The 19,311-nt window shown below is 39.4% G+C and overlaps 1 protein-coding gene across 2 annotated transcripts in view; it reads left to right on the forward strand.

The window, feature by feature from the left end:
* Positions 1 to 19,311, forward strand: part of LOC133509779 (collagen alpha-1(XIX) chain) — a 106,336-nt gene that overhangs the window by 39,920 nt on the left and 47,105 nt on the right. For both annotated transcript variants that reach the window (XM_061837128.1, XM_061837129.1), the window contains exon 17: positions 15,576 to 15,620. In XM_061837128.1, the coding sequence (XP_061693112.1) occupies positions 15,576 to 15,620 (45 nt within the window). The remainder of the gene's footprint in view (positions 1 to 15,575; positions 15,621 to 19,311) is intronic.

Consider the following 19,311-nt stretch of genomic DNA (forward strand, 5'->3'; position numbering starts at 1 on the left):
TTTACTTTTGTTGTTTGTGTGAGTAATATTGTGCTAATACAGTGTGGAAAAAATATAAAGTGTAAGAAAAAAAGTGATAAAACAATCTCAAGATCATCACCTTTCAACACAACGTGAGAATTGCCTGAAGAACTGGTCAGTCAGTTGAATTCCTGTGAATTAAATTTTCTTTTTGGCTTTTCACCCACAATCAAACTATGTTTCAGGTTAAATAAAATCTGACATTGTGGAAAACTCTGGCCAGAGTAAAGACTTTGGAAAACTCAGTTTCGACCATAAATAGTCAAACTGGGTACTTACATGAACTGACTTTATTTTGTGCAATCACAAACATACTGGGGCCTTTTTAAAAGATGCAAACACCACTTTTAGCATGCTTGAGTTTTATACTTCTCATTTATTAATTGAAAAATAAAATAATTCCAATGAGAGCAATCCAAAAATGTTGACTTTTCAATTAATGGCAACAGTAATTCAAATGTATTGTGTAACAACTGATGGGATAAGCACCGATTTACTTTGATTTTTTATTTTTTCCCCCCGTTGGAGTAATTACTCTTTTCACCAATTTTCACTGTCTACAAAACAGGACATGTTTGTAATGGGTTTGAAGCAGACTAAGATTTGTCTCGAATATCTGTTGCAAAAACAATATGAACAGCACTAACCATACATTAGCATAGTTTCTGTGCCAGTAGCACATATTTTTCAACACTCCATTGTGACGGTAGGATGAAGTTGTGTTTGCATAAACTCTTAATGTGACTTTTTTTTGTTGAAATATTTGACAATGTATGGCAATAAAATATTCTTGGTACCAAACAAGACTGACTATCTGTGCTTGGTTGCATGTGGAGCTTTAAGGCTAAACACACAAGAATGTCCAATTTGTTTCACAAGTTTCCTAACAACTGTTAGCTTGTTGGCATAGAATAGGTGTTTGTACCGTCATTTTGTATTCAAAGCTCTGACAGGCAGTAGGTTCCTGCGGATTATTTAAACAAAAATCATCTAAAGAAATCCCCAATTTCAAGGTGGATCTTGGATTTTTAATCCATGAACACCAAGTAAAGCTTCGTCAACTTAATTTACACGAACTATTCAAGAAATGTTGTTGGACCACAAAACAGAAAATTTGCCTCAACTTTATATTTTGGTTCCTTGTCTCTTAGAAAAGTTCAGCTTTTAGACAGTTGGCACTCCACTTTTTACCATTTGACCTCCAGTAGCTGTGTTTCAGAAAGCTGTGGAAGGATGATGAAACAAGTTTGCCCGAGAGGAAACAGGACTGCAAAACACCTTAATAGACCCCCCCCCCAACGAATTATGCAGTGGCAAACCTCCTACTCAGTCATTTATTTAAAATACAGTCAGATGTCAATTAATCAAGCTTCACTTAAAGAGCAAAATTATTGCTCTTGTTTTCTCATGATAAAACAGAGAAAGAGACATTTTATTTTGCACGATTTCCTGCAAACCTATGGAGATAACATTCTATACAGACTGACTCACACTTGTTTCCAATATTTATGCTGTGGAAAAAAAGGTTCCTGTCATATTCAACACATCTCCATCAGGGATGCGGGAGGATCACAAGGTGTCGAATGAGACATAGCCCTCAGATGTCAAGAGATCCCAACACAACACAAAAACCTTGACACTGCTTTATTTGTTTTCTGTCACAGGTGTTAATACCTCAGTTATTCATTTTTGTGTACTGTACACAATTTTCTGAGCATTCAGATACTGTAGCTCTTGTATGAGGCTGCTATTCAAGTGAGATCCCCATGGTAGAACCCATTGAATGTGTGAAATGAAACGCAGCCAATACATTTAGCGCTCACTCACATGCTATCACCAAATCATTTAATACCACACTTTTTTTTTTTTTTTGGCAATTTAAGAAGCCTTTATATACCTCCTCAAGGCCCTGAATCAAAATTTTGGTCCACAGTAGCTGCTGGAGCTTTTTAAAATGATAGAGATAAAATCTGTTGAAAAAAAAAAGTTGAAAAAAGCTCTGTGCTGTGTTTGGTAGTCGGACTTCTTCAAGAAGAGAGTCGTAATAGCTGTCATTTGGAATTGATAGCCACTTGCTGAAAAACCGAGACAGCTGTCTTTAAAGCCCTTTTATTTTTTCCTCCCCACATTTCCCTTCTGTGACCTTGTCCTGACACATGTCAGAGGTTGTTTGTCTTCTTCACACTGATCTTCTGCTACAGTGTGTAACCTTTCACTTACGTCATTTTTTTTAGCCAACTGTTCAACCCATTTCCTCTTACCGCAAAGCCCTTTTGCACGTTGTAGCTTTTTGAGCTGCGGTGGGATGAGATGCAGCACAGTAGTTTTAGATGGAGTACTTGAGGTTATTGCTGATAAAGGTGGCTCTACAAGATATTGAATCATGGTGTGTACCTTGTGTCTGCTTTTGTATTTTTTTATGCTTTGCCTGTTGAATTTAAATTGCATTTACCTCCTTGTAATTAGATTAGAACCTCTACCTTTTGTCTCAGGTTTGTATTTAAATGTTTTTCTTATTAGAAATGATAGATTTAAAAAATAAAAAAACTAAAGAAATATTTTTAAGTTAACAATTATTGCTTTTAATAATTACACTTACTGATGTTTTCATGGCAAAGTCTTACAAAAGAATGTAAACAAAAGTTCACCATTGAAAAATTTTTAATACCGCAAAATCGTGCCTTAACAAACGTGACAACCTCTGGTCATAAGATCTTTTGTACCAGTTGGTACTACAGAATCAGTGTTGCAAAACAAAAACAAACGTTCAAACAAATAGCAAATTATGTATGTTAATTATTCGATGCTCCCCAACTGATCTTCTGTGAGGTAAGATGATGTCATCCATGACTGCAGCACAAAACTAAAAAAAGGTCAAAAACAAATAGTTTGATGGCGACTGAGTTGAGATGTCTTGATATCCTGACATCTTGCTCGACATCATGAATTAGCTGGGTTTTGAATACTGACGTATTGTAGTACAGTTCCTTCAAAAATTTGAAATGACAACTTGAGAATCTTTATTTCATTTGACTTGATTATTTCATGGGCTGCACGATGGCACAGCTGTAGAGGGTTGGCCTTACAGTTCTGAGGACTGGGATTCAAATCCCGGCCCCGCTTGTATGGAGTTTACAGTTCAGGGTGTACAACGCCTCCTGCCTGATGACAGCTGGGATTGGCTCCAGCACTCCCCGCGACCCTTGTGAGGACAAGCGGCTAAGAAAATGGATGTATGATTATTTCATATATGCATCTCCTTTAATGGACACACAATCAAATTAATTGGTATAATTTTGTAAAATTATGTAAAATGCTGTATAATGTTAATATGTGATGAACTTGGCCAGTGCACCTCAGAGTAGGCACGAGGCAAGTGTCACACACAGTGAAAGAGTTGCAGTTTGATCTGAGGGCACGGGATCCCATGAAGGTGGTTTCCTTTGGGCAGACGTTGAGCTCCGATGCAACTCTAACAGATTGTTGACCTCAACGGGAACACCCGCAGGGGCAGATTATTAGGTAACGAGTCCCTGGTGAGAACACCAGCCTTCCTGCCAGATGCTCTCCTTGGGAGGCTGCTGCTGAATTTGGCTACGCAGAAAATTACATCACTTTTTTGAATGCGGTGCTGCTATTTCATGTTCACCTCATCATCATAACATTGACAAAACTCTGTCGGAAGTTACTGTATATTTCTACCGAGATCATCTGAATGCAACTCTCCAAACAATTAAGTGGTGGTTTCCCTTTGAAAGTTCAGGGAGGAGGATATTGTGGCAGTTAACGATATATTACTGTACGTTTCGACTAAAGTACCACCATGGAATAATTTGCTTTTTGTTCGTCTTTTACAATACCAAAAAGATACTCTGTGACCCTGTGGCTCTATTATGCTGTATGAAATACTCCCCAAAGAAGTCCCAACACTGTGGATTACTTTTTACTATTATTATGATCATTATTGTTGCTCGGGCTAACACATAAGTGGTATTCTGGTTGCTCCACCAACATTATTGACTACTAAAATAGGTGATCCTGATCACATTGAAAATGACGGTCTCATGGTTTCCATGATAACAAAATGGACTACAACAATCAAAATCCCGTTGATGTTTGGTTTTCAAATTGAAAAGAAAAATAATCATTTCAATTCTTCAGGTGCAGTTGATGATTGTGTCCTTTGTCTTTGCCCTTGTATCAGTATTTAAATGGTGTGATTATGTGTAATTACAGTTTGAACACGGGCTGTTGAGGCTCTGTGAAATAGCAACACGGAGAGAAAAGATTACAGGTCAACAGGGCTCACAGCTGAGACTTGATGGCAAGATTTACACCCTGTGAGAGTTTACAACCTTGATGGGAGAGCGGGGCTTCGTCAACCCTTCGTTGGGTGAAATGGAACAGGTTATTCTTATCCCCTTCAATTTCATATTAAGGAAATCCAGAGAGTCACACTTCTGACACCTGTATTACACCAGGAGGTAACACATTTGCCCAGTGCACAAAGCAATTAATCTTGTCAATGTCAAGTACATTGGCGGGGGGAATGAAACAAAGGTTTGACCTGATTGGCTATGAAATAGTCTCACATTTTGGGCCGTTGGGAAAGAAGAAGGTTACGGGGGAAACGTTTTCTGCTCACAAGGACAGATGCACCGAGCTTTGATTTATCTGTCCGATTCCTCACCATTCCCTGAGAGGTCCAGTACCAATACATCTGCGGTGTCTCAGAATAAGCACATTAACTACCACATTAATTACAGGAGCGAGTGACATGCAGAGGACCCTTTTGATTGCGCATTGTGCTCCACCTTTTGTAGTGTGTTTACATACGTGCGAGGAAAAAAGTGGGGTTAAGCAAGGGGTAATGAAGGTCCACATATCCTTTGAGCTTTAGAAACTTTGCTATTGTTGTCCTCATCATGTCCCTCATACATATATCTGGGACCTTCTCAAATGTGACAGGTGCAACCCACACCAAAGACCAAACAACAATTTAAGTAGTTAACGACTTTACATGCCCCTTATTATTGAGTTATTACAACTGAAATAGTACTTTTCAAGTACTTTGTCCAAAACATAGCAAATACATATTGTATGGTCCAGTGTGATTGGCTGCCAATCAGTCCAGAGTGTACTCTACCTTCTGCTCACAGTCAGATGGGTTAGGCCTTTGCTCACCCTGACAAGGATGAATGCGTTTGTGGTTTGATGCATAGATAGAGGTTTAGGAAAGACAAATGGATAATGCGCTAGGAAGATGAGCTATTACAATTAACTGTCTGTACTTCACAGGCGAAAGTTTAACCACACTCTTCAGTTGTCAATAATTGCATATAAAACATTTCAAACAGCTCTTGTTAGACACCTTTAGCACCATAAACATACAGTAAATCTGTATTTTGACAACCAAAGTAGTCTTTTGTTTGGATTTGTATGTGTATGATATATGTTGAAATGTTTCCACAATGCGATCAAGGCATACTGCACATATACATCAAATGATGGCTTATCAGTGATTTATGTTCCTTTCAGAATGTAAGCCGGGGTAAAAGATTTCAAGAAACTTTTAGATATCATTTGAACATCATAGTGATGTTTTACATTGATTTGGTTAAATAGCTATCATTATATCCAGTATGAGTTGTTAGTGATCACCCATCTTCAAAACAGACATGAATTGGGGATGTGTGGTCTTCAGTACATTTTGTGAAGTCAATTACTAGGACCTGGAAAGGTCATTTGGAAGCACAGTATAGAATATAGAGAATCTCATCATGATAGTCAAAAATGTTTTACAGTACACTTAAGAGGTTTTCATGTCAATGAGTGACATGTCTTGCTTTTATCCTCCCTGTTCCTTAATGGTTCCTCTAACTTTTGCCAGAGCTTAACAGCACCTACTTTAGTGTTATGTGCCACCCAACTCTAAACCTGGCTGCGATGTAGCCAGCCAGAGTGTGAGTGGCCTTTCTGACTCTTCCATGTTTCGTGTTTCACACCATGGCAGCAGTCATCCTAACAATAAGCATTCTCTGGCTCCACAGTGTCTAGCTATCTACAGAGATGCTCTCGTGGCATTTTGGGTCACTTTTAAGGTGAAGGCAAGGAAATGCTGAGAATGTAAATACTTTCAAAAGGGCATTTCGGATGCAGGAGGCATGGATTGATGCAAGCCCCTTCGGTAAGCTCTGTTTATGCAAACTGTTTCCTCTGCGAAAAGGCAGAGGGAGGGCACAAAGACCTAAGAGTCTATTGGTGGTGGGGTGGAGTGGATAGAGGGTCGGTTTGAGGTGGCTTCTGGAGGGTTTGGGGGGGCGTAGTGGGAGACTGAATCTTACAGTCTTTCAATGCTTATTCTAATCCTCCATCTTCTCATCCCATGTGTGGCCAATTTAGGCACATTCATTTGTGTCTACTGTAATGGCAAGTCTCGAAGCAGCATTTGCACTGACCCGGTATTATACAGATGGTAGTGTGTGCGACCTTAGCTTAATCTGTTACACATGACAAGTGATATGAAGCATAAGACTCGTTACAGTGCACCCTGTGGATATTTTCACAGTGCATTCTCTTTGACCTCAAATATTTGGTTGGTAAAATGAACCAGGGTTTATTCAAAGTCGATCTTAGAGCCTCTCTCCTTCACTTATTGGCGTATGCATTCATGGTACACCCGCACTCTGTAAACATAGGAAGGGAGCAATCTGGATAAATAATGCAGCCAAAAGTCCAGATGAGACGATGAAATTTCTGCTCGCCAAAACTAATAACCACATTCATTATGGGGTGAGAATATTCCAAAAGCAAACAGGCAAGCAGAAGCAGCTTGCAGGGAAAGACTGCAAAGACATTGATCTGATTCATAGTTTAACGTAGATTTATCATCTTAACCGCATAAAAATGCAGATTTCCATATCATCAACCCCTCTTTCCTCTCCTTAGCAGTTGTTAAAGTCAATGAGCTCTTAAAACTCATCACTGAATATGTGGCTGTTGTAAAACAGACACCCATGGGAGTGAATTGGCTTTGTTCCTCCAGACATCCACTGTCTGCATTTCCTGTTTGCCTACACCTCTGTTTTGTGTTTGCCTGCTGTGCGGTAGCAAGAGCTTAGAAGTTTGTTGAATGTGCTCAATAATATACTCCATTTTACGCAATGATAACCTGCTGTTTTATATGGCCACCTGTGTCCCTACTGTGTGTACGGGTAAAAACAACTGTTGTGTTCTCTCCTGATTTTTCCATCTTCTCTATCATTTGCAGCCCTCTTCAAACCAATCTCCATTACTGTATGCTATTCAGCATCTAATTGCCATACTGCCTAATTAGAGATGTTACCCAACATGCATCATACATTCATGCATTGAGGCCATCCATCCTCTTTAGAAGAGAGTTTACAGGAAGGAGCCTTGTCTGGCTTTGCGATGAAGCTAGTTTGCCATCTAGTGGCACATCCACAAGGGATGCATAACTGAGTCTCAGAGTGAAACGTCTTCATGGAAAGCTTCAGCCAAATGTGTGTATGTGCAATCTTGGCCAACTGAGCTGTGTCTTACGTCGGCTGCAGTGTCAGCCATCTCTTTATGCCATCCTGAATATTTAGATGGTTGAGAGTTAAAGGGGAGCATTGTGTGCCAGTCAGAATGGTAAAATGCTAAGCTGCATTTGAGCCCCTGCCAGGCAGCTGTCGGCTTTGCCGTTCTCTTCCTGCCCCATCCTCTCCTCTTAACCCTCAGTAAACAACTGGAACAAATCCCATTTTATTGAAGCTTTTACAAAGTGCAAGGGATCTCTGCAAGCTACAGGGTCCGGGCTCTTTCTTGAGCATGTGCAGTGTCCTTAGATGGCAGCCAGCTTGGACAGTTGAAAGTCTAAAATGTACACGATCGATATCTAATTGCAGCCATAATCAGGTGCAAGTAAAGCAGTGATCTCTGCATTGTGCCTTTCAGACATTTCTGAGGAGAAGCCCAAGCAATATGCGTTTCACAGAATTGTTGGCTAATGGCAGCAGAACAAATATTTAATTCTAATACCTCGAACTACATAGTTGTGAATTCACTTACATCTTTCTTAATGTGTTATCAATGTGAATGGATCTTATTATATGTACTTCAGATGGCTTGGATATTTTTCTCCATTTTAAAATACTGAATATTATGGTCTCTTAGTCAATTGGACAGATTGACAAAGTATTTTAGCACTGGATTTTATTTCAGGGCGGCACGGTAGATCAGCTGGAAAGCATTGGCCTCACAGTTCTGACACCCTGGGTTCAATCCCAAACCCGCCCGTGTTGAGTTTGCATGTTCTTCCCATGCCTGTGTGACTTTTCTCCGTTCTGTCCACTTTCCTCCCACATCCCAAACACATGCAACATTAATTGGACACTCTAAATTGCCCCTAGGTGTGATTGCTGTTTGTCTCTATGTGCCCTGCGATTGGCTGGTTACCAGTTCAGGGTGTACTCTCCTCCTGCCCGTTTACAGCTGGGATAGGCTCCAGCACTCCCCGCGACCCTTGTGAGGATAAGTGGCTAAGAAAATGGGTGGATGTATGTATGGATTTTATTTCATTTGTTCTAGAAAAAAATCTATGTGAGATCAAATGGTGAACTGAAATGGCTCACTATCTCTGTTGTAGTTCATTCCAATGATACAGTGCTTGATCTGGTTGAGATCAGGGTTCTGTGCAAGCTTTCCCACACCAAAGTCATCCAATGAGCAAAGGAACAGAAAAGAGCCTTCCCAAAATTGTTTCCATGAAGTAGTCCACAAGTTATACATTTTAAATGAAAAATGTAGTGTCAACGTCAAGGCGGGCATTTTGCAGGCAATAACACCACACCTCAATACAACGTAGCCTTTTCATATTTAATATATTTTGCCATCAAGGTGTGAGTGTATTTAAATAAGCCAGTGAGATAAGTATAAAAAATAATCAAAATAGAAATAAAAAAACAGTGTCGATCATTTGCATATTACAGTCACATAACATTCTGTCAAAGTATGGTGCACACGCCTCTGCTGGCCATCTCAACTGTTAAGTGAGCTGACCGCTGTCAAACTTGGCCTAACATTTTGCGCCACCACAGCAGTCTGCCAAAATTCATTACCCACCCTAAGAAACACATTTTCAGACCACAGGTGCACACCACTCCAGAAAAATAAACGGCCCAGTTGGCTCAGCTGGCATTTCAGAGATGGAACCTGAAAATACACAAACAAGTGGAAGGACACCATCACATAAAGACAAATGCCTACACTCGCTTCCTGAAATCTTCTAAAGCTATGCCATGAGTTTAGTTACTTACTGCCCTGGGTAGAATATGTTTAAAAAGTGTAATGTTGTGCGTGTTTGTGTGTGTGTCTCCACTATTCCACAAACCTACTATGAAATAGAAATACAAAAGTTTGACACATTTCCTCTACATTTTTTGGGAGAAGTTGTTGTTCTGGGCAAACTTATTTAGTGACTGGTACTAGTAGGCTCATGAGAGGCACTGGACTAGCAAACCATTATATTCACACGTTTTTATATGCCATACAGTGTTTTGTAGGGGGGAAAAAAAGCATTTGAGGATACATTCACTGCTTTTAAAATTAGTCAGCTACCAGGTAGCACTAGGGGAGAAGCAGAATGGAATGTATGGAAAAAAATAGATTGAATTGAAACTACTGCAAGACAACATTGCTTTTTGCTGTGCATGTAACTCGACAACGTATTCATTAGTTTAGAGCACAAAGGCGTGCACGGCTTGTTCTGTAAATTTTTAATTAACTCGAGGATGTAAAGACATGTTTGCTGGTTTTTCCCCATTTGTTTACCTAGCAAATACAGCTGCAGCTGATGGCAAATTTCCAGTGAACTCCTGTGCAGCGTTCAGACAAAGGCTCAGGTGGCCTGAGTACATGTCCCCAGAGGCAGACGTGTTCTCTGCTCAGGCAGAAAGAGTGTGAGTGTCATATGAGTCTTTCAGTCAAGAAAAGGTCAGCTCTCCTATGAGCTACATAACATTGGAGCAAATCAACTTGGCTCGCTAATGTCAGAAAGTTTAGCCTGCAGGACATTAAACTTGGTTGTCACACAGGAGACAAGCAGAGGAAATGAAAAGCAAAGATTTCTGCTGCCAAGAGCGTCGACGGTCGATGTTTGGACTAGCAACCAGGCTGCATGGAAAGGTCAAGATCTGATAGACAAATACAGGGTTAGGTCTCATTTTTGACTGATAGTTTTTGATAGACGTCAAAGGAACTTATTTCAAGCCCCAAATTCTATGTGGCCTGCGAGTGAATCTCATTCTTTTGCTCCTCAAACTGCAGACTCCGGTATAATAGATCCCGTCCCTCAATTAGTTGCTGGTTGCTGTTCAGGGTGGTTTGTCTGGAAAACTTGCATTATAAAGAGAAACTACACATTTAAGGACGCGGTAATTGCTAATGTGAGGCAGAGACAGAATATGGTGCCATTATATCACCTAAGTGGCAGTTACAATTGACCTTGTCCTGAGATTGGTTGTCTAGCTCCACTCTTGCACAAGCGTTTGGATAAATAAAGCACTCTGAAATACAGCTTGCTGTACTGTATATACTCTGTATATAGATATGAATATCTTTACTTCCTACTAAAGAAATAACGTAAAAACAGCTCACAGTTTGGGTATCGCAAATGTTGTTTACAATTGTTCTATCTTAACCTGAACAAGATCCATATTCAGTGCTGAAATTTCTGAGACCACCTGAAATAAAAATGTGAAATAAGCATATTGAAGTGCTTTCAAATGGCTGGGACTCTCTGCGGTTTGTCATTTTAAACTAGGAATTTCATGCTGAATTCATCTTTTTATACCCACATTTAAGTACCCTCATAAGGCTTTCTCCAAATTAGCAATTAATCAACGAAAACAGAAACTATAAAACTATAGTGGCTCTTCAGGAATGCAAATACTGTAAATAACTTGGACATTATAATCTGCAAATAACGATATGCTTCACTTTCAATGCAGGTTTGTTTTTGTCAGTTTTAACAATATTGCAGTTTAAGAGCTTCTACATTTTGGTCTGACCACGGCAGGAACATAAACATGTAGTGGTCATGTTCAATGCTGTTAAATACAGCTGTGGCACCAACCTTACATTTGATGGTGTCCTAATAGATTTATTCAGCACTGTCCCTTTCAAGGATAATTGAATACCTCAACATTAAAAAGAGCTCTCAATCATACCAATGTGACTATAGAGCGCCCCTTGGGGTCTCTTGACCCACACCATTAAATTCTCTGAAAATCAGCCTTGTGTTTTTCTGTATGCCTGTCAACAGAAAAACTAATACCATTAAACAGATAACCTACTAGCTGGAGATAGTGAGTGACCTTGTCATACGAGATAACAGCATAAGTGATATCTGGACCGTGCGAGAGTATGTTCACCCAGCTTGAGCTGGATGGATCCTGTTGAGCTCATTTCAAAAGGCCTTATCTCATGACCCTACTCAACAGGGGCATTCGCCAGGTGGATTACCTCCTATTTTCACATTGCATTTGCGTTATTACCAAAAACGTAACACATTCTGCCTTCTCCCTTTTACACCGTGGACATTATTCTGGCAAGCAAGAGCGGCAAGTCATGGACTGTCTCTGCGAATATGTTGACATTTGGGATAAGGATTATGGAGTCATCCTTAAGGAGCGCCTCCACAGTGTTGCTGTTGTTGTTTACTTTGCTGTCATATTATGTTGCAGGACTGGGCTCTGTGTTTGCTTTTCCCTTTTTATGCTTAACAAGTCGCTGCAGAAGTGAAGTCAGAGGACGGGTCGGGATTCATGTGGATCAAGACAGACGTTCCAAAAAAAAATGCAGTCATCTTTGGTGTCTGTTGCTGTACAATGCAACATGTTTCTTTCACATCCCTAAGTCACTACCATCGTTATTGAATCAGCAATGAACATGGCGTGCTTTATACTGTAGATGACTTTTCATGGTTTGCTGCTTTTCCGAGGTGGTACATGTGAATGTGTGTCCATCTTTAATTTACTCAACAAGCTAGTTCATGTTTTCTCTGAGCTTCCCTCAATCCACTCCTCCACAAATCCTTCTTCTTTGTTGTCCTCCTCTCCCACTCACCCCTTATTTCTCCCCTTGCCTCCCTCATTCTAATCTACTGCAATGACCTGAAGGAGGACTTCACACTCAGACGCTCAAATAATAATCAAGCATGAGAATGTTGTCAAATTTATAGGACACCGTGTGTTGCATAGCAACAGAGATTGCCGCGGTGATCCAACAGGCACTGGAAGTTGGGTGCACGAGAAAGAGGGCGTGTGTGGGGACAGGAGATAGAAAGATGACAAGAAAAGCGGAGAGAAGCCCAGATGAGTTGAGTACACACAGTGTGCACAATGAGTTAGCAATGTGGCAAATTAAAGTTTACTTTGCTGAAAGCACGGATTCACACCATGTTGGCTCACTTTGTGTTCCATTATTAAGGCATTTAAATTACAAATACAACCATGTTGGCATATTGTTTTAAAACATTTATGCAAACATTGTGTGGCATTACGTTGATGGAAAATAAGCCTTTTGGCATTTAACCAGCATGAAGCAAGCATTCTTTCCTCTCTCTTGCATTTCTTTAATGTTAACCCACATTCTTTTCTTCCCAGTAGCTAAAATATCCTTTTCCAGTATGGCGCTTATCCTTAATGCCTAGAGACAGCTTTGAACTGTTTTTCACCTCTGACACTTAGGTGCACTCTAGCATTGAGTCTACGTGCCACAATCGAAAATCTGTGCTGATGGGAGAGAGGGTTTTTTTCTTTCTGTAACTGTAAAAGACTCATGACTCAAATTGTTTTTTTTTCGTTTTTTTTTTTTGGTAACAAATATATCCTCAGAGCCTGTGACGTGGGATCAAAGAAAATCTGAGAAATTTGTGCTGCTAAAGAGGGCAGACACTAGCTGGATTTACATTGAGCCTTGTTTCCCGATTAGAATTGTGTTAGAAGCTCAAAGCAAATAAAAATGCTCAATCAAAGTAGACAGGATGCAGTTTCATCCATTTTCGCAAGGGTAGATTATTCCTTTCCCCAAATTGATCAAAATTGGTGTAAATGGTCACTTCTTTTTATCAAGATGTTTCAACAGAAGTGTAAAAATAATCTAAATGTTTTGGCTGTTTGGGATGTTTTTGTCAAATCTGAACTCAAACCTTTTGAACCATTTACAAACTGAACGTTTTGTGCAGACTAATGTTTATTTAAATGGTAGTTGCCCCCAAATTATTAGTTTTGAATTTATTTGTGGAACACTGTGACTAGATTACTACTATTTATCTTAATTATAATATGCAAAGCTCACGGTCAGTATGCACTTTGCAGCTGAAAGGGATGTTAGGGCAAATGTGTAAAAATGATTATAACTGCTGAATAATTCATGCCTTGCTTGGAATAATAACATGAAATATTCATTAGTAAATTACTTATCACTGTAATCTGCTTTTGTTGAGAGGTTCTGTGGAGAAAGGGTTATGGCGCAGGTCGGAACGATCGGTGCTTTTTGCCGATGGAGTTTTTATAAAGTTATTGCATTTATGGATGGATAGTGGATTGGGAAAAAAAATATCAACCTCCAGTCTTAATGATTCACTGTCTGTCTGTGTCTGTGTAACCCTTCATACAATATATTATTCTTAATAATAATGTTGATACGTGTTTTAATCGTCTTTCTACATATCCAAGCACATCAAAAACGTAGCTGTTAACCATTGCAAAGTTTTGTTCTAATGTTCCATTACCATCTGCCCTTATCCATCATTTTTTCATTTGCAAAAATGATCAAAAGATGGGGGCTGAGGCTGTCGCTACATTAAACAGCATGAATACAGAAAAGCAAGAATAGAACCACCTTTATTACTGGGATTAGAATGTACTATGCTGCACCTTTTACTTCTTTTGTTTACATATTCCTGTCATGTGCAGACTACATGAAACCCACACAGCACAAAACGATAACTACCTATGTAAACAGATGATTACAAGCGACAGCTCTCAGCGAATTCTGGTCTTTTGTCACTGTTGCTGTCACGCATTCGCATCAAAATCCAAACCAATTATTCAAAGTCGACATACATTGAGCGTTGGTGGAATCTGTTGGAGGGAGCATTGCTTCGTTATTCCTTGCAAAGTGTATTATCTTCTATACAGCTGTATGAAGGCAAACACATTTGAAGTACAGTACAGTGATCAAGTATAACAATTGTGTCAAATGATGAAAGCCTTATTATAGACATATTCAGATTTAGTTGTGATACAAGTACAACATATTGATTCTGTTGATTTGCGCTCTTACATAGAGAAGTTTTTACTAACCTTTAAAGAGCCAATGCACATATTTTACATTACAAAAATCTCATGACACTCCAACAAGCAATAGTTTAATTGGAGTAATGATGATATCATCTTAATTCATTCCAAAATTACATATGCAATTTGAAATCTGGACATGTTTAGTTGAGCACAAAGCTGGTATAATTGCAGGAAGCCATGACTAAATTATTCAGACTGAAAATAGGTGGAGAAACAGATTAATTATGCCTTCTGCCATCTAGTGGAAGAACATTTAATTGTTCTGTCTGTCATTCTCCGTCAGTGTCATACGTACCTGACAAAGATACATTCTTTATAGTAAATATTTGATTGTGGACCAATTCAGTGAAACTGGATTTTTACCCGAGACACACTAATGTGCCATGAAACAGTGGTTGGGCATCAACTCTATCGAGAATTAATACTGGCCAAGTTCAGTAGAACCTTCAAATAACAATCCATTGTGTGACACTAGCTAGTGCAAGAATCCAACATAGGTCTACACTTAGTGCTCCCACTTGTCTAATATGATGACTTCATGGGAGTTGCAAACACAACAACACTCTCACAAGATCCCATGCCAAGTCATTGGTTCGCAAAATGTTGATTGATACGTGCTTCAACACAAGCCACCAGAGAATAGGAACAAAAAACATGAATGAAATGCCTACCAACAAGTTGCAAGTGATCCTCTGCTAGTTGTGATAGTTCTCACAAAGTTTTTTTTTTTTTTTGCCCTAACACCTGCTCCCTCGCACCAATGCTGTAAATCATGCTAACTTTAATATGTTTCAGAAAACGTTGCACTTCATTAAGAAGTCAGTGCTTGAAACCCTGTACATCTTCAAGGACGCGAGGCTTTTTGTAAAACCATCACTACACCCTGACCTTGCTTGTCAATACTGGTCAGCTCTGTGGCTCTGCTGGCTCACTGCTGTATTTGCTCTCTGCTTTGATTGATGCACGGGGGACTCGCACAGCTGGAAGAGAAGTCAGTGAACCAGAGGAGGGAACAAAGACTTGCGGGCCACACGGGGTGCAGCAATTAAGCTGTTTTCTTGTTGTTAATTAAAAGCAAATTAGAGAGTGCGACAGGAGTTGCTGTCAAGCCTTATTTGCTGGCAGCATGTGTGCAGAGTAACACCTGTTGCTGCATCTTCACTCTCTCATTTTTATCTTCCGTAGGGGCGCAGAGGAAAGACTGGGATGCCTGGACCTGAAGGCAAGCCTGTGAGTTACTCACGAACATACACAACTATAAAAAAAGAACACAACCTCCAAATCTACAAAATGCAGTTGTACTCATGTATAATGTATTATAATGGCTGTCTACAGCAATTTTAGATTAATCCCAATCAAAAACAGCTGCTGGCTTTCATGCCATTAAAAAACTAATTTAATCCAACTTTGGTTTGACAATTTCCACATCCCATCAAAAAAGCATAGCAGACAAACATTCCATACAAAATTCATTTAAAAAAAAAGAGATAAAAAAAGTCTACCACATTGAAATCTGATCATGTTTTCTTTACATTACTGGTTATTTCTACAGTGATGTTTAGGAATTCATTTTGTCAATAAGTACATGTTATTTTAATAGTTGATTGTTGCATGTGTGGTGTTTAAAGAATATTGAAAACAAAGTAATATGTTACCTGTGAGAATATTAGTGTGATAACTTCAAAATATTTCAAAGCACTCGAAAAAGCTTGTATTAATGCAAAGCCTAAAAAGTGCCTTTTTATACCCCACTCGGTTTTTGTGTTATCTTTTCCTCAACAATCCAAGCTTCTGTTTGTGTGTGTGTGTGTGTGTGTGTGTGTGTGCGTGTGTGCGTGTGAGTGTGTGTGTGAGTGTGCGTGTGCATGCATGTGTGTGTGTGTGTGTGTGTGTGTGTGTGTGTGTGTGTGTGTAGTCACCCACACATTTGAAGCCGCAACCATTTGATGCGTTAAAAGGAGACTGCTTGTCTGACTCTTAACTGCTGTGACGTTAGGACAAACAGGGGTGCCATATTGGTCCGCTGCTTCGGGTGTCGAATTATTTTCACAGACTATTGCCCTGATTGCACTTCTGATTTGGATCAAGGGTTTCCTTACTTTATTGTGTACCAGAATCCAGAGAGATCCCGTTCTGCTTCGATCATTGTTATGCTCAATAGCTTCAATTATCTTTTGTATAATTGAGCCACTCGCTGTTAAATGTCTCCCACATGAGTCATTGTGAGCCTCGCCTCCTTAGTAACTCATAAAGTTGTAGGACGCAAAGTCGAAAGAGAAAAGAAAGACAAGACTCGAGACTGTGTGACATTTCTAAATGGCAAATTCCTGATGATACTCATAGCATGTGCCAGTGTCACGTACTTCCCATGTTACTGACATTTATGACTCACCTGTTTTTCTAAGGGCCCAAATTATCTATTCAAAACACCCAACAAGCCATCGCTTCCACTTGTTCTTTGGCAGCGGTAGCGCACTGGGAGCTCAAGGTACCTCTCAATGTCATATTAGGATCATACTATGACAGAGTGTCTGTAAACTCAGCACAATAAATAAAGACACGAAGAGGATTCACAGACTGCTGTGTGTCTTATTGTAAAGATGAGGCTGATTGTACACTGCAGCTCTTTCAGGTGCCTCGATGAAGTGCCTATATACCATTTTTTGGACAATCTTTTTTATGTATTTTCAAGTGACATACCCAATATCACTATTGTACTTAGACTGAACACAAAACAAACCATGCATCAGAGTAATAAATAAATGTTACAAATGCTAAGCATTGTTTACCATTTAGTTGGCCTGGAGTGACTCTTTCACACATTAGTTGAAATTAAGGTAACCTCTGCATCACTCCACTGCCTGTGGAGTAATGTGTTTTTCTTGATTTCATTAACTGTGAGCCTAAAGTGATGGAACTATATTTAGACCACCTATGCATTTGCTGTAGTTTGAGTTATAACGGTTGGATTTTTATTTGTGCACTACATTATTGAGTTGTCACTTGAGTCATGAACTCTAAATCTGTGAGAGACTCAGAAAACTGCATTCCATCATAATCTATAAACATTAAAATATCAGTTGAAATTTGACGTCAGCCATGCGTTGACAAAGAACGTGTTCTGAGCAATTGAAATTTTGGCATTAGCTAAGTAAAGGATCCAAGGAAAACTTGGACCTCAATATAATATAATTAATATAATCCGATACTTAAACAGGATCAAATACACTTTAAAAGTCATGTTTATATACCAAATAACCCTTCTAAAAAAGGTGAGATACTTTTAGGCCTTGCCATTTTTTCGGAGGAGAAATTGTCAAGTAAGTGTTCATCACCAAACTCTCACAAGAATTTGCATTTGGCATTTATCAGTAAATTGACTTCCTCTATTTTAGACCAGCCCTGATCTGAACTGAAGTGGGGTGTGACAGAACAGTTTGAGTTCTAGAAGCCTTTCAAATTAGCAAGTTTTATTTTATTTTTTTTAATGTGTGAGCAAGAAGACAAGCATTCACAATAGATAATGTGATGCATAGAAGTCATTGGCAATGTAGTGGTACACTTACCTGCAAGCAGTTTTTGCTCAGTTCCCACCCCCTGTTTGTATTTGTAGTGAGAAACTAATATATAGCTCTTCATAAATGACAGCTTGCAGTCAGTTATATCCTATCTGTGCATAGTAGAGCCAACTGTAAGCCTCCTGCAGCGCAATCCAACCACTCACCACTCACTCTCAAAACAGACAGATGGTCATTATGTACAATACCTTTTCAAAAAGCCTCCGCAATCATTTCCATGAGGCCCAGGGGTGCTGTAGTTCACAGGAAGCAAATAACATATGTGGTGTAAAACATCCCCAGACATGGATCTCACAAGGCCTCCCACTGGTACTGTTGGTACCTCTGTTGCCTCCTTAGCCAGCACCTACCCACCTGCTCAACACCTCCAGCGGCCAATGTTTGATTGAGCCAAAAGTGAAAATTAGGAGGCATATCTCCCGACTGCATTGTTGATTTCTTGTATTGACGTGGCGTGTACCGGGGTGTTATTTCTGAGTTGTTTCCCGCAGTCTTTGCCAAAAGGAAGGGGAAGTGTCAGCTGGCCGACCTTGACAGAAAAGCTTTCTGGATGAGAACACACCAATCTGTCTCACAACGACAGGGGACTGCTGGAGAAATCCCATCGTTGTATGAGGCTTTATGTTCAGGAATTTGTTGGATCTAAAACACATACAGTGGGAACTAGGATCCTATTTAATATCACAATAATACCCTTAACACTGGCCTTAAAAGCCCAATTTTTACTTCTCCTTTCTTCCATGTTAACGCTCACCTGGAATGGAGGAGATTAAATGAAATCATTCATGTGCCACAAGACGATGTCATCACACAGTTAAAATATCAGATTCCCAGATTATACATACCGGTAGCTGTGTGTGTCTGTGTGAATAGAGTTACATCTATATTCTGATACGATTTCTACAAACAGACACTTTTCAGTAGATTGAACCTTCGTACATGTTAAACTAGGAGATTAATGAAATATATAAAATATGTATATATAATTTAACTGATCAGCACCAAAAATTCACAGTGGTAACAATGGTAGCACACCGAGCTATCAATGTCTTGGTAGCACTTGCCTGCAACTAGAAAAAGATTAAATTATAATAAATTTAAATAAATTAAATCATTGATTTACAGTATAATTCACTGGCTGCTGAGCTACAGAGTAGAACACCCTGCTAGAAAATCAGCTGTCTACCCAAACTCCTGTAAAAGTAAAAGCCCAAAAATCTAGACACCAAGATGAAAATAATCAGACAGAAAAGGACAAAGGAAAACCTAATTATGAAACAAGCTTTGGTTATAGTACTCCAAATACTTGTTGCAAAGTCGCAAAGAAACAGTTGCTCCCACTG

The sequence above is a fragment of the Syngnathoides biaculeatus genome, chromosome 12 (assembly GCF_019802595.1).
Source record: "Syngnathoides biaculeatus isolate LvHL_M chromosome 12, ASM1980259v1, whole genome shotgun sequence".
NCBI lineage: Eukaryota > Metazoa > Chordata > Actinopteri > Syngnathiformes > Syngnathidae > Syngnathoides > Syngnathoides biaculeatus.